At 42.5% G+C, this 27,220-nt stretch overlaps 2 protein-coding genes across 3 annotated transcripts; both read left to right on the top strand.

Moving 5' to 3' along the window:
• Positions 1-1,706: 1,706 nt before the first annotated feature.
• Positions 1,707-7,182, top strand: poglut1 (protein O-glucosyltransferase 1). Its single transcript, XM_029756718.1, has 10 exons — positions 1,707-1,818; positions 2,798-2,894; positions 3,038-3,181; positions 3,401-3,536; positions 3,721-3,842; positions 3,941-4,100; positions 4,229-4,287; positions 4,771-4,938; positions 5,083-5,139; positions 5,288-7,182. Exons 1-10 carry the CDS (start codon positions 1,743-1,745, stop codon positions 5,442-5,444), a joined length of 1,176 nt encoding a protein of 391 aa, XP_029612578.1. The 5' UTR covers positions 1,707-1,742; the 3' UTR covers positions 5,445-7,182.
• Positions 7,183-7,257: 75 nt separating this feature from the next.
• Positions 7,258-13,575, top strand: LOC115196124 (complex I assembly factor TIMMDC1, mitochondrial). 2 transcript variants are annotated; one of them, XM_029756716.1, is made up of 8 exons: positions 7,258-7,303; positions 8,016-8,310; positions 8,551-8,716; positions 8,884-8,972; positions 9,100-9,167; positions 11,694-11,772; positions 12,949-13,059; positions 13,147-13,575. In XM_029756716.1, the coding sequence occupies exons 2-8, from the start codon at positions 8,045-8,047 to the stop codon at positions 13,295-13,297; spliced, it is 930 nt and encodes a 309-aa protein (XP_029612576.1). In that variant the 5' UTR covers positions 7,258-7,303; positions 8,016-8,044; the 3' UTR covers positions 13,298-13,575. The 2 variants fall into 2 exon arrangements, with proteins under 2 accessions (XP_029612576.1, XP_029612577.1); XM_029756717.1 differs by having other exon boundaries at positions 7,271-7,343.
• The last annotated feature ends 13,645 nt before the right edge of the window (positions 13,576-27,220 follow it).

Here is a 27,220-nt window from a genome sequence, read left to right as displayed (position 1 = left end):
GCTGTACTATTTTTTTTGAGTCCTTGTTTAATAGATACCACAGTGAGAAAGGATTCATTTCGCAACTCCTACGGCTTCCACTAGATGTCAGCGATCTTTATAAAGTTGTTTGAAGCGTCTATGATGAACAGAGATCGAATTAGAATGCAGGGAAGTTGACGTCCCTGGGATGTCGTCACTTCCATTATTGCCTGCACCTGCGCAATCATGTGACACGAGACATTTTTCAAAAACGTTTTTCTCGACACAGGAGAGGTCGGGTTGAAACATTACTGATGTTTCACGTTAAAAATGGCTCTAAAGATTGATGCTAAACAACGTTTGACATGTTTGAACGAACGTAAATAGATTATTTTTAAAACTTTTTAAACTTTTCGCCGTGACTTCCCACCCCCCCCACGCTACTTTTTAGTAGCCACCGAAGCCTAACAGCTTGGAGTTATTTGGACATCAATTATGAACTTTGTCAAAAGAAACCACATTTGTTGTGGACCTGGGATTTCTGGAAGTGCCAATGGATGAAGATAATCAAAGGTAATGGATTATTGACAATAGTATTATTGATATTACATGGTTACAAGATGATGCTAACCTATATAGCCTAGCCTATTGTTCTTAGCACAGCACCCGGTTTATTGCAACTTGTGATTTCCCAGTAAAGTTATTTTGAAATCTGGCAATACAGTAGCATTTACGAAATGTTAAACTATAATTATTTGAATGACAATATTATAATTTACCAATGTTTTCGAATAGTAATTTTGTAAATTGTAACGTTGTTCACCGGAAGCATTTCAGAGAAGAAGAAAATCTGAATTTCACCGCTACTGTAAAATGCTGTTTTTGGATATAAATATGAACTTGATGGAACAAAAAATGCATGTATTGTATAACATAATGTCCTAGGAGTGTCATCTGATGGAGATTGTCAAAGGTTAGTGCATAATTTTAGTTGGTTTCTGCTTTTGACCTTGAATTGAAAATGGATGTTTGTACTTTTGTGGCTATGTACTGTCCTAACATAATCTAACTTTATGCTTTTGCCGTAAAGCCTCTTTGAAAATCGAACAATGTGGTTAGATTAAGGAGATGTTTATCTTTTAAATGGTGTAAAATAGTTGATTGTTTGAGAAATTGAAATTATTAGATTTTTGATGTTTTGAATTTCCAGCCTTGCTAGCAATCCCATCTCAGGGTTCATTGCTACCCCATAGCCCCAACAGGTTTTAAGTAACAAAAGTCATTGTGTAGAGACTCATTGTACCATCTAAATCGTTGTGAAATATATGTTCCATAACCAAAAATATTGTATTTTCAGCTGTTTGAAACTGGTGTACAAAACTGAAAGTAAAAGACACAAAAACGAAACTTAAGAACGAGAAGCCTAGAAATAACGGACAGAAGAGATCTACCGCTTACTATACTTGCATTCAAGATTTATAACCCACGTTTCTAGGTGAATTTGGTCAGGTCTCCCAAAAAATTATGTATTGTAGCTTTAAGTAACCTGTTTTATGTAACTATACCAAACATTACATATCATGCTAATTTGATTTCTCGGATTTACGTTTACTATGTTACATCTAGTCTATGAGACCAGGCTGACAGAACACACACAAATGCGTAAATGGTCCCAATATTACGGTAATGATACGTCAATACCTGTAATTACGGTAAGGGTTTTCAGACCAAACTAGAGGCTGACCAAGCATCAGTCATCGCTAACTGTCTAAGCGAAGAAAATGAGGCTGCCGTGGCTCTTGATCCCTCTTCTAACTTTACAGTTTTGTGGAGTTGATTTCAGCGTGGCCGGATCAGGTAACAATAAAGATATGGAATATGTACAGTTTTGGAGGTCTGTGCTGGACTGAAATTGCATGACCGAATTATTCTCAGGAGTTCCCATTCATCCTAGCTAGCTAGCCCAGTTAACGTTAGCTAACAAACTAAGTTAGCTTGCAAGTAGAACCAATTGGTTGCATGCGAAATGATGTTTATTTATTGGCAGATATCTTAATACAATATTGGATACAGAGTTTTCCCAAGGCACCCCTTTAAAGAAGGAATTTGATTAACTGTGTGGCTCAAATTGTTACTTTAGCTAAAGTTGGTTAATGTAATGCAACAGGTCTGTCAGAGCTGTAGTAACGTTAGGTCGGATTATCTGACATTTAACCTAACCTTTCCCAGCCTGGTCTCATAGACTAGATGTAACACAGTGAATGTATATCCGACATACTAAATTAGTAAAATACAGTATGTTACGTTTGGTATGGTTACATAAGACATAAGGTTACTTAAAGTAAAAAGGAAAGGAGTGTGGTTGTTCGGGTGGGCATATAACGCAAATGTCAAGGAACCCAAAGGTTGCGTGTTCGAATCTATTCATGGTCAATTTTAGCTAATTAGAAACTTTGCAACTACTTAAAATGTTAGCTGATGTTAACTCGTAACCTTAACCGCTAGCTGAAGTTAACCACCTAGCTAATGTTAGCCACAACAAATTGGAATACGTAACATATCATGTGAATTGCAATTTGTAACATATCATACGAAATGGAGTGTCTCAGATTTATGTACAGAATAATATGAAATGCTCTGAGACCGGGTTGCTTTTCCTGACCTCAGTCTCTTCTAAATACTAGTGTGCAGCTAGTTTATCCCATATTTACAACCCAATGCAGTGTAAGTAGCCTTTGCCACGGGCTTTCAGTGTGTAAGCAATCATGCACACTGATCTGTATTTCAGTAGTCCAGGAACTGCATGCTCTTTGCCTAACAAGCTCTGTTTTATTAGGTAATGGTGGCAGGTGGCAGATATACCTTGAAAAGATCACCAAAGCCACGCAACTTTACAAGCCTTGCAGCCCATACAACTGCAGTTGCCATCTCAGGTAATGCATGCAGGAGAACCGATGTTGCTTCCTATGAGAACAGTATTGCTATACAAAAGGGTTTCAGCTTTTTAACAAAAGCCGTTGGTTGCCTTGTTAGAGCAGATCCTTCATTCTCTCTCCGTTGTCCTCAATCCATCCAGTGTCTTGAATGATGACCTACGACCCTTCAGAGAGGGAGTGTCTGAGGAGCTAATGGCGGACACGCTTCGTCGTGGCGTGGGCACCCATTACCAAATCATTAGTGGTAAACTGTATCGGGAACAGAACTGTATGTTCCCAGCCAGGTGAGGAAACAAAACATTACAATTAGTCTGTGAGCACATCTGAGTTTGTGTTTCTCATCAAGCTTAGAAATCAGACCCTGGTTTTGTATGATAAATGTGGTCCGTTAATTAGTGGTCGATCATTTAGAGAAATGTATTATCTTTAGGCCTATATCAGTAGTGAGCAAGTTAATATGATAGTCATCATGTCTCAGCTGTCTGTCTCTCTGATTGGTTTAGGTGTAGTGGGGTGGAGCACTTCATCCTGCAGGTGATTGACAAGTTGCCAGACGTGGAGATGGTGGTGAACGTGCGGGACTACCCTCAGGTGCCAGGCTGGGTGCAGCCTATCCTGCCTGTCCTGTCTTTCAGTAAGGTCAGCTCTGCGACCATGCATGTCCTCATCTCACACACACACACACACAAGTGTTGCTTGTTTATGTTATTTAGAAATGTTTTTACTTTTGTAAATGTGTATATATTTGTTGGAAGTAGTAAAAGAGTTGTCCAATGTGATGGCATTTGTGTGTGTAAAATGAAAGTGTGTTGTGTGCATTTAGACTGCTGACTACCAGGACATCATGTATCCTGCCTGGACCTTTTGGGAGGGGGGCCCGGCGGTATGGCCCATATATCCCACTGGACTAGGACGATGGGACCTCATGAGGGATGACCTTAAAAAGTAGGTTTGACCTCCTTGTGGTACAAGGAAACACTTGTATTTTATTTATATTACCAGATCATTTTCTCTGTTATTCACAAACAATCTGTTTGTGTTAGATCGGCAGCACAGTGGCCCTGGAAGAGGAAAGAGTCCAGAGGATTCTTCAGAGGCTCCAGGACTAGTCCTGAGAGGGACCCCCTGGTCCTTCTGTCCAGAGAGGCTCCAGACCTGGTGGATGCTGAGTACACAAAGAACCAGGCCTGGAAGTCTGAGAAGGTCCGTCTGGAACTACCAATGCAAATGTCTGTGTGACAGTGCCTTGAATTCACTGAGAGCAGTGCTATGTTTTTCAACCGCAATATCAACATCAACAACTGTTCAATAGCCTCTTCTTTCTTTCTTAGGACACACTAGGTAGACCACCAGCTAAGGAGATTCCCCTGGTGGAGCACTGCCAATACAAGTAAGAACAAGATATCATGGTGGAATTGCATTGCGCTTGGTTTTGTGTTTACAATGTTTTACATCAAGTGCATAGATGTGGCTTCACTCACTGGCATTTTCTAGGTCAGCCTGGATAAAATTAGGCTAATTAAAAAAAAAAAAATGTTTTTAGCTTCAGAGATTTTTAGATTGACTGAGAAAACATGGCCCTGGTTTTCATGAGTTGAGAGGGAAACTTCCATTACCTGTTTCAAAGGTCTCTTAATTAATTAACCCTGGCTATTTATCTTAAACCTTCAGCTATGGAATAAAACACTACAGGTGTGCATTGTCAGCATCAGTTACATTTGCACGTCAGGCCAGGGCTCCAAATCATTAACTCACCATTGTGGCCCCACCTGTTACAGACTACCAAGGACAGGGTAACTTTTTCCTTACCCTGTACACACTGTGTGATTTCCACCACAATTCCTACCTCATCATCTGACCTCTAACCCCTCAGGTACCTGTTCAACTTCCGGGGCGTGGCGGCCAGCTTCCGCCTCAAGCACCTGTTCCTGTGTGGCTCTCTGGTCTTCCATGTAGGGGAGGAGTGGCTGGAGTTCTTCTATCCCCAGCTGCTGCCCTGGGTACACTACATCCCTGTCAAACAGGACCTCTCTGACCTCAGGTGACCTGTCTGACTTGGCTGTGTATCATAACTGTTCAACTGTCAACCTGCTCCATGGGTAGTGTAGTAGAATATGTGGTTTGTCTAATGTCTGAATGTTCTTTGTTATATCTATAGTCTTGTCCCCCTTCTCTGTCTTTCCAGGGAACTGCTACAGTTTGTGAAAGAAAACGATGACATCGCTCAAGAGATTGCCGTTAGGTAACAAGCGGGGTTGTGAACTAGAAAAAATGGCTTTAGACTGGCTACATTAACTGTCTGCTTTCTCACAGCTTGTACAGCAGCATGCTAAATAATCAAGACTATTGATATTGTTGACTTATGTTAGTTGACCAACCTCTGCCTCCAGGGGTCAGCGGTTCATCCTGGACCACCTGAGGATGGAGGACGTGTCGTGTTACTGGGAGAGACTCCTCACTGAGTTCGGTGGGCTGCTCAAGTACAAACTCCAGAGGAAGACTAACTACAATCAGGTCATCCACAAGCATGGGAGGACAGAACTGTGACCGAGCCCGGGGGGGGGGCATTCTGTATGGACTATATGAAGGCAGCTCCAGTCAATAGATAGCGGCAGATCACACTGCTTATTAATGTCCCTAATGCTAGTCTTAGAATTAGGAATTGCTGGTCTTCACATTTATGCTGGGGTCTCCCCGTAGATTCTTCTTAGGGTTAGATGTAATGGAGTACCTTTTTAAAGTATTGTGTTATAGAAGATTTAGGAGCTGAAAAACACTATGAAGAAAGCAGCTATTTGGGATTGAAATGACCATTGGGATTAGCACACAGAAAGAGTAGGATACTCTATATATTGGTTCTATCACACAGTTTGCATTTAGCAAACCTGGGTTCAAATACTGTTTAGGGTATTAGAATTACTTTCAAATATATTTGGAAGTAATTATTTAGATATTTTTCATTTGAAAAGACAAGTAGTTGAATATTGGAATGTATTTGGAAATGCACTTGGAAAGTATTTGAAAATACTCAAATATGCATTTAGCCCAGGCATTCTATTTTTTTGTTGTTGAAATTAGTATGGGAAAGGGGGATACCTAGTCAGTTGTACAACTGAATGCATTCAACTGAAATGTGTCTAATGCATTTAACCCAACCCCTCTGAAAATACAGTACTTTCAAATAATTCCAATAAAAGTAGTTGATTCGGGCCACATTATTTGAAAATACTTTATTTTCTCTGTATTTAAGTAACAAATGATTAAATACACATGTATTTGAACCCAGGCCTGGTATTTAGTCTTTCCATGCTCAAAATATCAGCGACTTCATGCCTCGAAAGGAACTTAGGGTAGAGGATTTATGAAGTGCTTGATAACTGATTTTGCCTAATAGCAAACGCTATCTCACCCCACGCTGAAATTGTGTGAAAAATCTATGAAATTGGTTGATTCTGGGAAATTACACCTAAAAGGCCATTTTCCATCTGCTTTCCCTTACTGCCCTCTAGTGTGTGACAGAAGCCCTGTATGCTGCTCAGGAGTTGATACTTACATCTTCCATTTTATTGCCACTGGTCCATTCAACTATAAACACAACCAAAACACTCCTCACCTCAGTGTTGCCTCTGTTTAAGAAGAACAATACACCACCATTGCCATATACTGTAGCGATATGATGTAGCTTGAAACACTACATGTTAAGCAGTAAATAACTACACTCAACACCAAGTGCCAATAGAACGTTATTCATTAATGTAGAATGACATGTTGTCAAACCCACTGTCACTGCACTACTTTACTTGGACCTGCCTTGGAAAAGATGAGTATAAGCCACAATGGTACCGAAACTTGAACATATTCAACATTTTCCCATTGTAGAATGTATGTGTTAGTTCTCTGATTCTACAGCTGTGGCATACATGTATGTAAGGTACTTTGTGCGGTGTATTGTCTTGACCAAAGAGTACGAGGTACAATGCCAAAAAACCATGTTCAGCATGTCAAAACATATGATGTGATCTTCGTGGTTCGTCAGAGTATTGTATGCACAGAGATTGTACTATCATGGGCAGGTTGATTCACCTGCAAAATTGGTGGAATAGTTTTGGTTTGTCTGTTGGGCTTTAATTAATAGTAATTGATGCTATTTTTGTTGGCTTGAAACACAATGACAATGTTGTGATATGATGCAATAACAGCCTTTTGTCAATGTTTTCTTTCCTTATTTTTATTCGAATGTATCATTTTTACCTCTGTAATAAACCATTCAAATCTCAAGTAAATTCAGAATGGTGTCCAATGAATGTGTATGTTTGGTCCTCCACGTGAAGGGGGTGCTCTCCAACTAAATAGCTTTCATTTACTACCTAGCAGTTCAGCGGTGTGCCGGTGGAAATCACAAGCAGGTAGGAAAGACAAACTACAAGGACATTTCAGAATAAATTGGTAAATACTCAGTAAACAATTTAACCGTTTAAACGTAGTCTGTGAAAAACTATGCTTAGCTACATTATACAAATAATAGACTGCTTCACAAAGCACGGAACTGCTGAACAAGTTAGCTTATACAGCTAGCTAGCTAGCTAGCATGATGAATCCCCTTAGCTCTTTGCTTCTTCGCATAGAATAAGATGCTTTGAGAACGTGAAGTTATGGTAAAGACATGTACTGTCTTTGGTAACTGTGTCGTGTCACCTCACCTGCTCCACTTGAATGCAAACGTAACATTGTATCTATTGTCGTTCAGTCTGCTTCATACGATAGCTACGTAAGTGGTCATCTTTACCTTGGGTGTTGTTGACCCATATGTCATAACAGCTGATTGTAGCTAGCCTTATAATTTCCAGCCAGTGTAGACAGTATTTATCAATGTCCCAGCAAGTGTTAAAAGTTCCATAACAATAAATACCAACTCTGGAAATGTATAGTAATGTACAGTAGGTATTCTATTGTACACACTGACTATGCAATGTCAGATGCGGTATTAAAACAGCTGTTGCACTGTGTATGTGTTTTGTCCATTTGCTCTCTCTTCCGCTGCCCAAAGGGCATTTATTTAGCAGAAGGATTAGCTGTAACATAAGTGTAACATCCTAGCTCCTGGCCATGTGTTCTCAGATCCAGCTCCCATTGCTGGTGAAGCGTTCATGATGCATCCTCCTGAACGGCCTGGGGCATCCCCAGCCCCATGTCAGCAGGCAGCCTCTGCCCCCCAGGGCACCCTCTGCACCAGACCACTGCGGGGTCTCCTCCAGCTAGCCATGCCCTCCCTGGGCCTCCTCCCCAGGGTCCATGCAGCTGACAGTGTGGCGCCGGCCCCGGTACAGATCCCCTCCCCCCTGCCCAGCCTCGTGGGCAAGCCAGAGTTCCCAGACACTGGATGGGACCGCATCAAGGATCTCTTCGACAGGGAGTAAGTTATGACCGTGACACCTCTCTCCTATTGTCTGTGGCTTAGCTGAGTAAACCCATCACCATCGGGGAGCGCTCTCCATTGCTTACCTGTGCAGCAGATGAGTTTTCTAGCCTGCACTTCCAGACTTCTAGTGTAGCATAACCATCACTTGCCTTACTGGGCTTCATACATTGGCTGTCTAAAAATGCTCTGTTTGATTTTAAAGCTTGTTTATACACCCTTTCCCTGTGCTCCCAGTGAAATGCAGATGTATCCTGAGGAGCTCTCCAGCGTGGTGAAGAGTACCTTAGCTGCCGCCTTGGCTGGCATGATCTACGGAGGGCTGCCCGCCGCCCGGCACGCCAGGGAGAGGTTCATCCAGCTCCACCAGGCTGAGATATACCACAGCCGAGTGGAAGCTGTGGTGAGTGTCTGCGGTTGTGAATTAACAGCAGGCCATTACATACATACGATGTCAGTGCTTTTGTATACATTTTCCCAAGTGCAGCAAAAGCACATTTTCTGTAAAAAAAAAATTAAATGTTTGTCTTGTGTTGATGGAGGCTTTGTGTTGTCGTTGTTCTCCCCCAGCGTTCTGCCCATAACGCAGCCATCCGGGGATTTGTGCGGTACGGCTGGAGGTGGAGCTGGAGAGTAGCAGCCTTTGTCACATTATTCAAGTAAACAATGACTACATGACTATTCAGTATGGGACTCTTTCCTCTGTGGCCACTATATTAGTTTGTACTCCTGTGTTGAGTGACATTGGTTGATTCTCTCGCTCTCTGTGTGTGTGTGTTCTGTCAGCACTGTGAGCACAGGCCTGTCTGTGTACAGAGATAAGTATACCCTCAGCCACTACGCAGCAGCAGGAGGTGAGTTACTTCAACACCCAAATGGAGAGGATACCTCAATGTATTATACACATCCACACTTATTCAACTACTTTACAGTAATAATTTGTAAGACATATACAGTGCCTACGGAAAGTATTCAGACCCCTTGACTTTTTCCACATTTTATTAAGTTACAGCCTTATTCTAAAATGTATTAAATATTTTTCTTTCTACACACAATAACCCATAATGACAAAGCAAAAACAGAAATATCACATTTACATAAGTATTCAGGCCCTTTACTCAGTACTTTGTTGAAGCACTTTTGACAGCAATTACAGCCTTGAGTCTTCTTGGGTATGATGCTACAAACTTGGCACACCTATATTTGGGAAGTTTCTCCCATTCTTCTCTGCAGATCCTTTCAAGCTCTGTCAGGTTGGATGGGGAGTGTTGCTATACAGCTATTTTCATGTCTCTCCAGAGATGTTTGATCGGGTTGAAGTCCGGGCAACTCAGGGTCATTCAGAGACTTGTCCCAAAGCCACTCCTGCGTTGTCTTGGCTGTGTGCTTAGGGTTGTTGTCCTGTTGGAAGTTGAACCTTCGCCCCAGTCCGAAGTCCTGAGTGCTCTGGAGCAGGCTTTCATCAAGGATCTCTCTGTACTTTGCTCCATTCATCTTTGCCTCAATCCTGACTAGTCTCCTAGTCCCTGCCACTGAAAAACATCCCCACAGCATGATGCTCGCAAACTCCAAGCAGGCTGTCATGTGCCTTTAACTGAGTAGTGGCTTCCGTCTGGCCACTTTACCATAAAGGCCTGATTGGTGGAGTGCTGCAGAGATGGTTGTCCTTCTGGAAGGTTCTCCCATCTCTACAGAGGAACTTTAGAGCTCTGTCAAAGTTACCATTGGGTTCTTGATCACCTCCCTGACCAAGGCCCTTCTCCCCCAATTGCTCAGTTTGGCCAGGAGGCCAGTTCTAGGAAGAGTCTTGGTGGTTCCAAACTTCTTCCATTTAAGAATGGAGGCCACTGTGTTCTTGGGGACCTTCAATGCTGAAGAAATGTTTTGGTACCCTTCCCCAGATCTGTGCCTCGACACAATCCTGTCTCTGAGTTCTACGGACAATTATTTCGACCTCATGGCTTGGTTTTTGCACGGTCAATGGTGGGACCTTATATAGACAGGTGTGTGCTTTTCCAAATCACAATCCTGTCTCAGCGCTATGGAATTAAAATTGATTAAATACATTTTTTGTTGTTGCCCATTTTAGACATTTCAACAAATTTGTTGAAAATGAAAAACATATCTAATTTACATAAGTATTCACACCCCGTTGCTATGACACTTCAAATTGAGCTCAGATGCATCCAATTTCCTTTGATCATCCTTGAGATGTCGCTACAACTTGATTGGAGTCCACCTGTGGCCAATTCAATTGTTTGGACATGATTTATAAAGAAACACACCTCTCTATATAAAGTCCCACAGTTGACAGTGCATGTCAGAGCAGAAACTATACCATGAAGTCCAAGGAACTGTCTGTAGATCTCCGAGAGAGAATTGTGATGAGGCATATATCTGTGGAAGGGTATAAAACAATTTTCTAGAGTGTTGAACATTTCCATGTGCACAGTGGTCTTCATTGGGAAATCTGGGTTTTATGGGAGAGTGGCCAGACGGAAGGCACTCCTGAGAAAAAGTCACATGAACGCATGCTTGGAGTTTGCAGAAGGGCACGTGAAAGACTCTGAGCATAAGTCAAAAGATGATGTGGTCTGATGAGACAGAAATGTAAGTCTTTGACCTGAATGCAAAACGTTATGTCTGGAGAAAACCAGGCACAGCTCATCACCCATCTAACACCATCCCTACCGTGAAGCATGGTGGTGGCAGCATCATGCTATGGGGATGCTTTTCAGCAGCAGGGACTTGGGAGACTGGTAAGGGTAGAGGGAACAATGAATGGAGACATACATGCTAATCCTGCTTCGGTGCAAACAACCTTAGACTGGGGCAAAGATTTACGTTCCAACAGGACAATGACCCCAAGCATACAGCCAAAGCAATGCTGGAATGGCTTCAGAACAAGACTGAAAGTCCTTGAGTGGTCCAGACTTGAATCCCATTGAAAATCTGTGGAAATACACCGCCGCTCCCCATCTAACTTAATAGAGCTTGAAAACATCTGCGAGGAAGAATGGGAGAAAATCCCCAAATCCAGATGTACAAAGCTGATACAGACATACCCAACACAACTAAAGCTGTAATCGCCACCAATGGTGCTTCTACAAAGTATTGGCTCAAGGGTGTTAATATTTTTGTAAATGAGTCATTTGTGTATTTAATTTTCTATAAATTTGCTCATTTCTAAAAACATGTTTTCACTTTGTCATTATGGGGCATTGTGTGTAGATGGGTGAGAGATTTTATTTTATTTTGAATTCAGGCTGTAACACAACAAAATGTTGAATAAGTCAAGGGGTATGAATACTTTCTGAAGGCACAGTGTGATTATTGTAAATGTGTGAATATGACATTCCTGCCTGTGTGGGTTTGAGCAGCTGTGACAGGAGGCCTATTCAGGCTGAATCTGGGTCTCGGGGGACTGATGGCAGGCACGGCCATAGGAGCAACCATGGGGTGAGATATGAGGGTTTTCAATGGCAAAATAATGGGCTAGTCTTGAAAAATGTGGTTACCTGGACTAATAGTGTTGACAGTGGAGAAGAGGTATGAGGAGTAGTTTGAGGGAGCCAGATAGTCTGGGCTTGCCCAGCAGTATGGTAAAATATGAACTATGAAGCCTGAAGGATGTCAGAAGCAAGTCTCTGGCTGCCAGCTGCGCCCCCTCCCTGCAACCCCTCTGCTTCCCAGCTGCACCCTTTCCTCCTCTCCCCAGCCCCCCTCCCTCCCCCTAGCCATGCGCTGGGTGCCAGAGGGACTCATGTGCGTTGCAGAGGGCTGTGTTTTGGGCAGTAGAGCAGGGACAGAGGCCAAGGCAGCAGCTGCCCATCTATTTTTACCACCCCATTGTTACGCCAGCGTTTCATCTCCATCCAGCTCCCTCTATCCCTGCTGCACTAGTCCCTTCTGTCCTCTCCTCTTCACCTGTCTTCTCTCTCCTTTTCCTCTCCTGTCTCTCTTCCCCCTTCCATGTCTGTCACATAGTCTTTGATTTGTATGTATATCTAATGTGTCAGTGAAGGTTTTTAGAGTAGTAATGGACTGGGTGTATGTGATCCAACATCCAAGCCATGTTGCTGTGTCTCCAGAGCGAAGCAGAGCGCTGTCCATGTCTGCCTCAGTGCCCAGCCACCTGGACCGTGTGTTTGATGTGTGCAAACAGCCCCAGGAGCACCCACAGCCTCAGCCAGGTGCAGGGGAGGGGGGAGGGAGAAATGAAAGCAGGCAGCTAATCAGATAACACATCACGCTCCAAATGTCTGCCCCTACCTCCCTCGTAGTCCTGACACATGGACGAGGTGATAGGGGCGGGCTGGGTTACTAAGTGAGTGACAGCCACCACAGCTCTTCATGCTAAGCTATGTTTAGGGGGGTTGGAATGAGAGCTGTAGTCGATAACGGGAACCTGGATAGATTAAACCTTGATTGATACTCATGAGTGAAACAATTAAATGCTTAGAGAGGCAGCAACATGGCGTCCAGCTCTGAAGTTGGCTAAACTCTCTGTATTGTATAACAGTCTGAGGGTTACTGAGAGTAAGTGACAGCCACAGTGACATAATTTAATGTGACACAGAACATTGACATGTTGGAATGAAGGTGATGTCAGCTAAGCTCATGTCATCTCGTCAGGGTGCCGGCAGGAGCTCTGATCATTGCCATGCAGGGATTGGCGGGAGAAACGGTCCGGGAGAGGAGGAGGAGGGAGCGCAGGGAGCTGTATGAACTAAAACTGGCAGAATGGTACATTCCATGGGCATCAAAACACACACACACCCACACACACTTTTTTACTCCTAGTATTGACTCACTTTTCCCTACGCCCTCAAGGAGTGCCCGTTTGCAGTTGACGGATGACCTGATTGGTGATTTGAGCAGCAGTGGGCGGATCCAGGATGTAGACCAGGACATACAGAAGATCCAGGAGCTGCTCAGTTTACCACGGAACGAGGGCGTGGCCCAGGACTCTGACAGCCATTGACAGCAGCTGAAATACTCTAACTGATACCAATCATAGCCATCCTCACAGACAGACAATGGTGGGTGAGACTTTCCTCACCTCTGAGGACATACTGGTTTCTTTTGATGTTGACTACTCTATTCTATGTTCTGTTGAATAGAAAAGAGGACCTACTTATTCGCTCAACAAAATATGTATTGATGCTGAATTATGATTTATACTGTAAATGTGATTACTTTGTCTGGAACTTTTAAATGATTTCCTACATATTTAATATAAATAGCAATAATGACACAGTATCTTCAAGTCTGAAATTCACTGCATTAGTCATGACATTGTGTGCAAAGTACATGAGGCTGAGAGCCAGTGGGTTTGAAGTTGTGGTCCCATTATTCAGATGAACTCTGAGGAAAATCACTACATTTTAGTCATTTAGCAGACGCTCTTATCCAGAGCAACTTACAGGAGCAATTAGGGTTGCGTCTTGCTCAAGCTCACATCCGATTTTTCACTTAGTCGGCTCGGGATTCAAACCAGCGACCTTTCGGTTACTGTCCCAACGCTCTGAACTGCTAGGCTGCCTGCTGCCCAGTGTGTAGGTTAAGACACAATCACATTGCCATTATGTTCAGATAAATGATCAAGCAACCGACTGCTAGGCAATTCCATTGTAATGATGCTGAGACTTCGATTTTTCACTGTAAAATGTATGCCAAACAAAAACCAATGATTGCAAAGTTAAACAAACCATAAAGCTCTATGCCCAAGGACGACTTTTAACAATTTCCATTGAACATTTTACAAAAACATTTCTTTGAACAGTGCAAATGCAAAGTTTGGTAACAGAAGGACGGTTTGTGCTGTATTTGCCATCCTTCTGTTACCAAACTTTACATCTGCACTGTTCAAGTAAATGCGTTTTTGTAAAAAATGTAAACATTTAGAATTGAAAAATCGGAGTCTCAGCATTCTGTTACCATGGAATTGACCTGCTTTATTCTTTCTTAATCACAGTGGGGCGTGTGTCTAGAAACATGAAAATTGAATTACAATCTGTGTGTTTCCATGTCTGTTTGTAGGCCTGTGATGTTGGCCCCTGGGCTTGTCAGCAGCAACTAGGTCAAACATAGCCTCTGCCCCTGCTGTAAACAAGATGTGGCACAGTAACAGCTGGGGCTTGGAACGCCACTCAGATTGACAACAAATAGCCAGGAGATTGGAAAGAGAGACAAGTCGTTAGTTAACAAAGCTAACATTCTAATTCTACTTTAAAGGTTTGGTCAGTGACGATCGGTTAGAACCATGTGCCTTAGTGTGTCATTAAGTTATGATTGTGTAATTCAATTCAGTAATCATCTGAATGAATTGCATTTCATGTCCTATCAGAGGGAGTCTGCTCAGATCAACAAGTGACGTAAGCATTATTATGCAAATTAGTTTTTGTTGAAATGCAATTCAATAGTGTCTCCTTTTGTTCCAGGGAGCTATTACTAAAGAAATGCATTCCTCTTCACCTCCCAGCTGAAGGCTAGCCTACAGTCCAATTTAAATAATTTGATTAGAATGGCATTAGGAATGTATGGAATTTATTTTCAGGGCACTGGGCAGCATGTTTTAGACAAAATTATGACAGCCTTTTAAAACATACAGTTGAAGTCAGAAGTTTACATACACTTAGGTTGGAGTCATTAACTGGTTTTTCAACCACTCCACAAATTTCTTGTCAACAAACTATAGTTTTGGCAAGTCAGTTAGGACATCTACTTTGTGCATGACACAAGTCATTTTCCCAACAATTGTTTACAGAGAGATTATTTCACTTATAATTCACTGTATCACAATTCCAGTGGGTCAGAAGTTTACATACACTAAGTTGACTGTGCCTTTAAACAGCTTGGAAAATTCCTGAAAATTATGTCATGGCTTTAGAAGCTTCTGATAATTGACATAATTTGAGTCAACTGGAGGTGTACCTGTGGATGTATTTCAAGGCCTACCTTCAAACTCGGTGCCTCTTTGCTTGAAATCATGTGAAAATGAAAAGAAATCAGCCAAGACCTCCACAAGTTTGGTTCATCCTTGGGAGCAATTTCTAAATGCCTGAAGATACCATATTCATCTGTAAAAACAATAGTGCGCATGGGACCACGCAGCCGTCATACCGCTCAGGAAAGAGACGCGCTCCGTCTCCTAGAGATGAACGTACTTTGGTGCGAAAAGTGTAAATCAATCCCAGAACAACAGCAAAGGACCTTGTGAAGATGCTGGAGGAAACAGGTACAAAACTATCTATATCCACAGTAAAACGAGTCCTATATCAACATAACCTGAAAGGCCGCTCAACAAGGAAGAAGCCACTGCTCCAAAACCGGCATTAAAAAAAGCCAGACTACGGTTTGCAACTGCACATGGGGACAAAGACCGTACTTTTTGGAGAAATGTCCTCTGGTCTGATGAAACAAAAATAGAACTGTTTGGCCATAATGACCATCGTTATGTTTGGAGGAAAAAGGGGGAGGTTTGCAAGCCGAAGAACACCATCCCAACTGTGAAGCGTGGGGGTGCTTTGCTGCAGGAGGGACTGGTGCACTTCACAAAATAGATGGCATCATGAAGTAGGAAAATTATGTGGATATATTGAAGCAACATCTCAAGACATCAGTTAGGAAGTTAAAGCTTGGTCGCAAATGGGTCTTCCAAACGGACAATGACCCCAAGCATACTTCCAAAATTGTGGCAAAATGGTTTAAGGACAAAGTCAAGGTATTGGAGTGGCCATCACAAAGCCCTGACCTCAATCCTATAGAAAATTTGTGGGCAGAACTGAAAAAGCGTATGCGGGCAAGGAGGCCTACAAACCTGACTCAGTTACACCAACTCTGTCAGAAGGAATGGGCCAAAATTCACCCAACTTATTGTGGGAAGCTTGTGAAATATCAGGAATTGTGAGAACTTGAGTTTAAATGTATTTTTGCTAAAGTGTATGTAAACTTCCGACTTCAACTGTATTTTACTGCTGTAAAATATTTTGCTGCTGTACATTGCATAGATAGTGTAACATCTCTACGCCTACAGTGTGTATGTAAAGCTGTCAAAGCTAAGGGGGTCTCAGTATAGGGCAGGCCCACTGCACCCGAAATAACATTAGAAAGGTAGGTGTCCATAGAAAAGCAACCTCAGAGGTTACGTGAGAAATGAAAACCGACCTATTTGATGCAGTTGAAAACCTCACCACTGTCAGTTCCTTGTCTCACTGCATCAGTGTTGACATCGCCATGTGCCCGCTAACATAACGTTGGGTTACTGGATGTAGCCTTGGTTCTCTGAGTAGTCTGTCGCCAAGCGATTTATGGGAACTCCTTCACGCGATGTGATTGAGATGCTTAATATCAAAGATGTTTAAGTGATATGCCGGCTTCGGGGGCTAACATATTCAAATAATGATCGACATATTTTCATTTAACGTAAATTTATTCGTACTATTTCATCCTGCCACAAGATATAGTCCCGACACAAATGTAGGGTTGGGACCCAGTCGTTCGTTCTTTTTGTTCTGTATGTATAGACGCGACCCAGTCGTTAGTATGGCAATGAAACATTTAGAACAGACTGGCAACGTTCTTATCCCTTGCTTTCTAGCTAGCCAACTACGGCTAATTTACAGTCACGTCAAAAAGTGTAGTCAGCAAAGTAGTTGCATTTGTTTAGGATGTTTTCTAGTTAAGATTTATTTGGATACATCCATAACAATGAGTTGATGATGCCTGGCAGAACAAATGTGTTCTCTTGTCATGACACTGTTCAGACAAAATAAAGACAATCCATGACATTCATTTGAGCTGGTTTTAATAAATGAAACCATACATTCACTTTGTTATCCACCACAGCTGACTTAAGTGATAATGCCCGACAAAACGGTGTTTGTTGGATATATTGGCACCGGTGTCTCCCTTGGGTCCAGATGATTCTTTGGGGCCTCGTTATATGCGAGAGTGGCTTATCTGAGAAAGAATGCGTTGTTATAATATTGTTTTCCAGAAGCCTAATTACGAGTGCAATTTAGAAATAACACAAACAGGTTATGGACAACATACCGTAGGCCGTTGGGCTTTAGTTGTCTGTTACCCTCTTTTCCTCTTCGACCCAGATGTAACTGGAGGTCGAACCACACTTTCTGGATCAGACCGCTTGGTGTACCGGGATTCAGAGCCTGGGAGTTTGAGCTGGGCCATGTCCTTGTCGGCTGTTAGTGATATATTTTCCTTGCGTTCTTAGCTGTTTGATGTTGCCCTGAAATGCTTGATTCGAGGCACCAGTTGCGACCGATGGGTGGGTCATTTAGAAACCGGTTGAGCCCACTACGGAGTGAGAACCAAGGTTACATCTGAAACATTCTCTTTCGTTATCGCAACATGTCAACAAACAAACTATGGGAGAGGCCCACCATTTTACTTAGACCAGATGAGGCCCTGGGACATCCTTGTATGCAGGATGCAGCAAAATATAATTACCCAACAGGGTAACACAGAATTTCAACTGTGATATACAACCGTATACACAAGCAAGCTGAAAGCTAGAACTTAAAACATGAGGCTTCAACTGGGTGCAACAGCACCTTGAGTGGAAGGTCACTGTTTAGAACATCCATCTCACTGATGGTTGATAAGTATGTATGTACAAGGTTCACGGTACGCTCACTTTTCTGGGTTGAGAGAGTGTGCTGTGTCCAGATTCACAGCCCTCACTGATGGTGTGGACATAACATTGAGTGTGTAGTACCTTATGAAAGTCATGGGTGCTGCCCTACTTGCAACAGCACAGATAAAGTCCAGGGAGAACCCTCTGGTGGAATGTGCTACTACGCTGTCTGGAGTTGGTCTACCTGCTGCAGCGTATAATTTTGACACTGCATTGGTAATCAAATGTACCAGTCTCTGCTTCAAAACAGTGCAACCTTTGAAGTTCTCCCCATAACACACAAAAACTGTTCCGTTTGACAAACAGTTCTTGTTGCAGCAAGATATACACTTTGCCCGGTTAGGGCATTGAGTGCCTGCAACTCATGACTCTCTTATGGGGAGGCGGGTGAAATGCCGCTATGATTAAGCGCTGGTTATTATGTGATGATGAAAGCGCCTTAGGTAAGAATGCTGGATTTGGCCGAAGCACTGCCTTAGAGCCATGTTCTGCTGAAGTGAGGCAGGAAGGATGGGTAGAAAGTGCATTTAATTCTCCAACATGCTTGGCTTAAACAATAGTCAATCGAAAGGCAGTCTTGACAGAGCTCACATACAGTATATATACAAAAGTATGTGGACATCCCTTCAGATTAGTGGTTTCGGCTATTTCAGCCACACCCGTTGCTGACAGGTGTATAAAATCGAGCACAAAGCCATGCAATCTCCATTTGACAAACATTGGCAGTTGAATGGTCTTACTGAAGTGACTTTCAACGTGGCATCATCATAGGATGCCACCTTTGCAACAAGTCATTTTGTCAAATTTCTACCCTGCTAGAGCTGCCCCTGTCAACTGTAAGTGCTGTTATTGTGAAGTAGAAATGTCTAGAAGCAACAATGGCTCAGCTGCAAAGTGGTAGGCCACACAAGCTGACAGAACGGGACTGCCGAGTGCTGAAGTTCATAGCGTGTAAAAATCTGTTTCATGAAATGGGTTTCCATGGCCGAGCAGCCGTACACAAGCCTAAGATCACCATGCTCAATGCCAAACTACGGCTGGAGTGGTGTAAAGCTTGCCACCATTAGACTCTGGAGCAGTGGAAATGCTTTCTCTGGAGTGATGATTCACGCTTCACCATCTGGCAGTCTGACGGATGCATCTAGGTTTGGCGGATGCAAAGAGAACGCTACCTGCCCCAATACATAGTGCTAACTGTAAAGTTTGGTGTTGGAGGAATAATGATCTGGGGCTGTTTTTCATGGTTTGGGCTAGGCCCCTTAGTTCCAGTGAAGGGAAATCCTAACGTTACAGCATACAATGACATTCTAGATGATCCCGTGCTTCCAACTTTGTGGCAACAGTTGGGAAGGCCCTTTCCTGTTTCTGCTTGACAATGCCCCCGTGCACAAAGTGAGTTCCATACAGAAATGGTTTGTCAAGATCGGTTTGGAAGAACTTGACTGCCCAGCACAGAACTCTGACCTTAACCCCATTGAACACCTTTGGGATCAATTGGAACACCGACTGCGAGCCAGGCCTAATCGTCCAACATCAGTGCCAGACCTCACTAATGCTCTTGTGGCTGAATGGAAGCAAGTCCCTGCAGTAATGTTCCAGCATCTAGTGGAAAGCATTCCCAGATCAGTGGAGGCTATTATAGCAGCAAAGGGGGAACCAACTCCATATTTATGCCCATGATTTTGGAATGAGATGTTCAACAAGCAGGTGTCCACATACTTTTGATCATGTAGTGTAGCTCAAGGGAAGACAGGGGCTCAAATTGTGGGCTCATAAGTGACAACATCTAACACCCATGAGGGTTTTGAAGGAGCATTGGAGAGCCGTAACCTGTGGGCACCTTTTAATGAATTGTAATTCTAGAATGCCCCTGATGATGCACCCACAATCTGGCCATGCCCCATAAAGATGGCTGCCATATACACTTTTAATGTATACTGAACAAAAATTTAAACGCAACAATTTCAACAATTTTACTGAGTTCATATAAGGAAATCAGTCAAGTAAAATACATTAATTAGGCCCTAATCTATGGATTTCGCATGACTGGGCAGGGGCGCAGCCATGGGTGGGCCTGGGAGGTAGGCATAGGCCTACCCACTGGGAAGCCAGGCCCAGTCAATCAGAATGAGTTTTTCCCCACAAAAGGGCTTTATTACAGGCAGAAATACTCCTCAGTTTCATCAAGCTGGATGTAGAGTTCCTGGCTGGCATGGTTAAATGTGGTCTGCGGTTGTAAGGCCGATTTGACATACTGCAAAATTCTCTAAAACAACGTTGGAGGCGGTTTATGGTAGATCATTTTATTTTAATTTATCTGACAACAGCTCTGGTGGACATTCCTGCAGTCAGCATGCCAGTTGCGCACTCCCTCAAAACTTGAGACATCTGTGGCATTGTGTTGTGTGACAAAACTGCACATTTAAGAGTGACATTTTATTGTCCCCAGTACAAGGTACACCTGTGTAATGATCATGCTGTTTAATCAGCTTCTTGATGTGCCACAACTGTCTGGTGGATGGATTATCTTGGCAAAGGAGAAATGCTCAATAACAGGGATGCAAAAGAATTTGTGCGCAAAATGTGAGATAAATAAGCTTTTTGTGCGTATGGAACATTTCTGGCATGTTTTATTTCTGCTCATGAAACATGGGATCAACACTTCAGTATAGATGGGGACTTCCCTACAGACATAAGCTACTGGAGAAAAGTCAAATTACTGAAAAAATTCCACTTGTAGGTATACAGCGTAGAGGATGCCCTGGTTGCCTGAATTGTATCAATTACCAAGGAGGGCAACCCTGCAGCTACAAGGCAGTCACTTTCATGGGCCACACCCACAACTTCAGTATGCTGGGTTAGGGTGCCAAAGCTTGCCGTTCGCTTGTGACAGGAGGTCCTTTCGAAGAGGGAAATCCCATGGTTGGGAGGTTGTCAGCTGTACAAGGTCTGAAAACCAGTGATGCTATGGCCAATGTGGATCAACTAGTAGAACTGACGCGCTCTCAGGTCTTGAGGAAGATCAAAGGAATTGGTGTCTGTTTGCCCAAAGCAGTAGCTCCCTTGCTATCTGCTGCAGTGCCATAGACCTCAGTCCGCCCTGGTGGTTGATGTGTGCAACCACTGTTAAGTCCGTATCAGTACATGTTGTCCTATAGTATTGGGAGGAAGTGCCGGAGTACAAGGTGAACCGCATTGAGCTCCAGTACGTTGATGTGAGCTGTTGTCCATGGTGCTGACCATACACCATGGACCCCTGACTAGTTCAAGGCTGCTCCTCATCCCTGTAGGGAGGCGTCTGTGGTCAGTCACCCGGTTGTACACTGTGCCTAGGAGAACTCCACTGGGAGTTTGAAGTGCAAAGCGCCACCATTGTATTGCTCTTCAGCAACTCATTGAAATTGTCAGCTTTTTGTGTTTGTCTCTTCTGGGACATAGATAGTGTCTGATTTACCAGCGCTGTATTGGCCACATGTGGAGCAAGCCCAACTGTACAACATGGACTGCAGCAGTTGGAGGCCTAGGAGCCTCTGGCTCTCTAGTGCCGTCACCTGTTTTCTCAGTTTGAATGTTAAAAGGCAATTTGGCAACGACACCACTCTTTCTGTAAAGAGCGTTGCTCACATGATTTGAGTGTACAGTGTCAAGCCCAGGAAGTACACACACTGAGTGGGGACCAGATAACTCTTTTCCAAGTTAATTGTTAGTCCCAACTCGGAGAGGTGATGTGAGACCATGGATGTGTGTGTCAAAGCTTAGCGATGTGACCCTGCACATATTAGCCAATCGTCTAAGTAGTTCACTACCCTGACTCCTGCTTGGCGAAAAGGGGCTAGCGCTGCGCTTATGCACTTTCTGAGAGGGCTAGGCGCGAGTGAAAGGCCGAAGGGTAGAATGAAAAAACTGAACCCGTTTCGAAGGCAAATCTCAGGTATTTTCTGTGTGCAGGTCGAATGGGGATATGAAAGTATGCGTCTTTCAGGTCCACTGTGGTGAACCAATCACCTGGTTTTACTGACTGAAGGATGATTTTGATTGGCAGCATTTTGAAGGGAAGTGCTGAAAGATGATGACTCAGACACCTTAGGTCCAGGATCAGACTGAGGCCTCTGCCCTTTTTTTGCCACCAGAAAATAGATTTGGGTAGAACCGGACGCATTCTAGGCTTCGGAATGAGGCGCTGAAGCTCCATTTTGCTTCCTTGTCTTCTTCAGACACTTGGGGGTGGGCCGCTGCTGGGCAAAATATGCCTTGCCACCCTGATATATATATATAGTCCTTTGTTTCATCACAAAAAAAGAGAGCAACATCTGTCCAGTGAAGTCCACAAAGCATATTGCATGTAACAAATAGTCACATCAGTGGAGGCTGCTGAGGGGGAAGACAGCTCATTATAATGCCTGGAACGGAACAAATGGAATGGCAACAAACCATATGTTTTGATGTATTTGATACCATTACCCTTTTCCCGCTCCAGCCATTACCACGAGCCTGTCCTCCCCAATTAAGGTGGCACCAACCTTCTGTGAGTTACATGAACTACAGCATGGTCAAGGAAGTTAATGTCTCTGTCATTTTCGAATAACTAAACAAATGAATGGTTTATTCGACTGGACACGTTAGACTCCTCCTCCTATTTATTTACACGTGTTGGCGTGGTGTCATTGCACAATGGAACAACTGAAGAAAGATGTGAAATTTAATCCATCAACAACAGCCAATTTCTTTTCACGGGTGTTTTTCTGGTAAGTATACAACTTTGTTTACAGTTTACACTCTGTAGCTCGATCTTTTGAAAGTAGCCTGGCTATTATGGGTGCGTTCGTAAATTCGCTCTGGCTATCGTTTGAGAGTACCAGAGCTCAAACAGCCATTTACGAACGCCCAACACCCGTTGCCTATGGCAGGTGTCATTAAACGTAGGCCAAAAAAAGCGTGATTAAATTGTTGCCAGCAGCACAGTTAGTCACCAATGATCTGGGTAACATAAACACAGCATAACCAGCTCTGCTAGGGCGAGTAAAATGGTCAGTGGTCTCCTCATTTGAGTCTGGAAGTAGCTGTAATGTAGTGAACATTATGCCATATTCCAGTCCGTGTATGCTCCATGTTTTACAGTAGACAGACAGTAGGAGTGATGTCATGTGAACTATGTAATGCCAGCAATACTTCGGAGTAACTTTAAACTAAAGTATACGAACGCACCGACATCTAAACAACTGTGGATGTTACAATTGGCGACGAGTGAAACACACAAGAGACGAATGCAATTTACAAGGCGAACCACGTGCCTATGCGAGTAAACGAAGATGGCAACAGACTAACCAAGGTCGGAATCAGCTAGCTAACATCATACATTACGTTACAATACAATACCATGATGTACACACAGAACCCAGCTCAATCGGCTCGAGGTGGAAACAATTTTCTAGTGGCATTAGACATCGCGGATAACACACAGAAAAGGGCATTACTGTTACGCTATGCAGGGTCGGATGTGTACGATATATTTGACACACTGCAAGATACCGGAGCAGCTGATTACTATAATACAGCTGTAGTCAAGCTCAATGCATATTTCTGTCCAAAAATCAACACAGAATATGAAACCTACGTTTTCAGACATGCAAGACAAAATGAAAACGCTGTGTACTACTCCCTTTACAGAACAGTGCAAACTGTCTAACCAGAATAGAAAGAGTGGCATGCCCCGATGTATAACTGAACAGGAGGACAAGTACATTAGAGTGTCTAGTTTGAGAAACAGACGCCGCACAAGTCCTCAACTGGCAGCTTCATTAAACAGTACCCGCAAAACACTAGTCTCAACGTCAACAGTGAAGAGGCGACTCCGGGATGCTGACCTTCTAGGCAGAGTTCCTCTATCCAGTGTTTTTCTTTTGCCCATCTTAATCTTTTATTTTTATTGGCCAGTCTGAGATATGGCTTTTTCTTTGCAACTCTGCCTAGAAGGCCAGCATCCCGGAGTCGCCACTTCACTGTTGAATTTGAGACTGGTGTTTTGCGGGTAATATTTAATGAAGCTGACGTACAATAATCCCTTTGAGTTTTGGCAGTTTCATCTCAACAACAAAAATAACGTACACCAAATGGCTTTTGAGGAGTGCTACCCGAACACGCATAACACCGTTTTTAAAATATACTAATTCAGGGAAAACGTAAAGAGGTATTCTGCTCGTTTTTCAAGTTAAGTCTCCATTACTCCTCAGTTGAGTTTACTTCACATTTGATAGCTAATGTAATGGATTTTTTTTTGCCAGCGCAAGTCTAGACATCAATAGCTGTTAATACGTTTCAGTCCACTAGGTGTATCTCTACAGCATGGGCATATCTCTGGGTTTGATGTGGACATCCCCATGCATGCACCTTATCAAAATATGACTTATTCAATATTGCACCATCCCGTTCTCTGGGCTTTGTCTGCAATCATAACCAGTAGTGTGTGTGTGTGTGTGTGTGTGTGTGTGTGTGTGTGTGTGTATATATATATATATATATATATATATATATATATATATATATATATAACACACACACACAGTGCCCTACATTAATATTGGCACCCTTGGTAAAAAAAATAATCATTTGTTTATGCTCTTAGTCTTTCTTCATTCAAAATATTCACAAAAATCTAACCTTTTAATTAAAGTAAAAAAAATTATTATCATGTTTTTCTCACGTGTGACACAATTATTGGCAGCCCTAGATTCAATAATTTGTGCAACCTCCTTTGCCAAGATAACGGCTCTGAGTCTTCTCCTATAATGCGTAATGAGGTTGGAGAATACATGGCAAGGGATCTGAGACCATTCCTCCATACAGAATCTCTCCAGATCCTTCAGATTCCGAGGTCCACGCTTGTGGACTCCTCTTCAGCTCATCCCACAGGTTTCCTATGGGGTTTAGGTCAGGATACTGGGATGGCCATGGCAGAACCTTGATTCTGTGGTCAGTGAACCATTGTTGTGTTGATTTTGAGGTGTGCTTTGGATCGTTGTCCTGCTGGAAGATTCAACCACGGCCCAGTTTAAGCTTTCTAGCAGAGGCAGTCAGGTACTTGGAGTCCATGATACCATGTATTAGAGGTCAACCGATTAATCGGCATGGCCAATTAATTAGGGCCGGTTTCAAGGCTTCATAACAATCGGTAATTGACATTTTTGGAGGCCGATTATGGCCGATTACATTGCATTCCACTCCACGAGGAAACTGCGTGGCAGGCTGACCACCTGTTACGTGAGTGCAGCAAGGAGCCAAGGTAAGTTGCTAGCTAACATTGATTGTTTTTATAAGATAAGTTAATCTTCACATAATCACTAGTTAGCTACACATGGTTGATGATATTACTAGTTTAATTAGCTTGTCCTGCGATGCATATAATCAGTGCGGTGCCTGTTAATTTATTATCGAATCACAGCCTACTTCGCCAAACGGGTGATGATGTAACAAAGCGCATTTGCGAAAAAGCACAATCGTTGCACGAATGTACCTAACCATAAATATCAATCCCTTTCTAAAATCAATACACAGAAGTATATTTTTTTAAGCCTGCATATTTAGGTAAAAGAAATTCATGTTAGCAGGCAATATTAACTAGGGAAATTGTGTCACTTCTCTTGCGTTCATTGCACGCTGAGCCAGGGTAATGTTATATACAACAGTTTGGGCCGCCTGGCTCGTTGCGAACTACTTTGCCAGAATTTTACATAATTATGACATAACATTGAAGGTTGTGCAATGTAACAGCAATATTTAGACTTAGGGTTGCCACCCGTTCGATAAAATACAGAACGGTTCCGTATTTCACTGAAAGAATAAACAAAACAGTTTCCGGATTTGACCATATTATTGACCAAAGGCTCGTATTTCTGTGTTATATTATAATTAAGTCTATGATTTGATATTTGATAGAGCAGTCTGACTGAGCAGTGGTAGGCAGCAGCAGGCTCGTAAGCATTCATTCAAACTTTACTGCGTTTGCCAGCCGCTCTTAGCAATGCCTGATTCACAGCACTGTTTATGACTTCAAGCCTATCAACTCCTGAGATTAGGCTGGCAATACTAAAGTGCCTATTGGGACATCCAATAGTCAAAGGTATATGAAATACAAATGGTATAGAGAGAAACAGTTGACGCGTCATAATTCCTATAATAACTACAACCTAAAACTTCTTAACTGGGAATATTGAAGAACTGGGAGTATTGAACCACCAGCTTTCATATGTTCTGAGCAAGGAACTTAAACGTTAGCTTTTTTCACATTATTTAAACCAAATTGATCATGTTTCATTATTTATTTGAGACTAAATAGATTTTGTATGTATTATATTAAGTTAAAATTAAGTTAAAATGTTCATTCAGTATTGTTGTAATTGTCATTATTTCATATATATATATATATATATATATATATATATATATATATATATATATATATATATATATATATATATATATATATATATATATATTAAATAAATAAATCGGCCGATTAATCGGTATTAGCTTTTTTTGGTCCTCCAATAATCGGAATCAGCGTTGAAAAATCATAATCGATCGACCTCTACCATGTATCCTAACAAGTTGTCCAGGGCCTTTGGAAGAAAAACAGCCCCACAACATCAAAGATCCACCACCATACTTCACAGTGGGGATGAGGTACTTTTCTGCATGGCTATCTTTCTGTCTACGCCAAACCCACCTCTGGTGATTGTTTCCAATTATTATTATTATTTTTCTCATCTGACCATTGAAAGTTCCAGTAACATTTGGCAATCTGTAGGCGCTTGAGTTTGTTTGATGACAGCAAAGGCTTTTTTATTGCAACCCTCCCAAACAACTTGTGGTTATGTAGGTGGCGTCTTATTGTAGTTTTGGAGACTTTCTGACCCCAAGACCCAACTAATGTCTGCAATTCTCCAACTGTGATCAGTGTAGATTTTTTTGACCTCTCAAACCATCCTCCTCACTGTGCGTGGGGTCAATATAGACACATGTCCTCTTCCAGGCCCATTGTTAACATCTCCAGTTGATTAAAACTTCTTAATTATTGCCCTGATAGTGGAAATTGGCATTTTCAACCATTGAGCTATTTTCTTATAGCCATTTCCTGATTTGTGCAGCTCAACAGTCTTTGTTGCACATCATAACTGTATTCTTGGGTCTTTCCCATAGTGATGGATGACTATGGGAACTTGGCCCAATCACTCAGGTGAACATAACGTA

Source organism: Salmo trutta, chromosome 6, assembly GCF_901001165.1.
Source record: "Salmo trutta chromosome 6, fSalTru1.1, whole genome shotgun sequence".
Taxonomy (NCBI): domain Eukaryota; kingdom Metazoa; phylum Chordata; class Actinopteri; order Salmoniformes; family Salmonidae; genus Salmo; species Salmo trutta.
The sequence above is the reverse complement of the archived record's forward strand: the minus strand, read 5'-3'. Positions and strand labels throughout refer to the sequence as shown.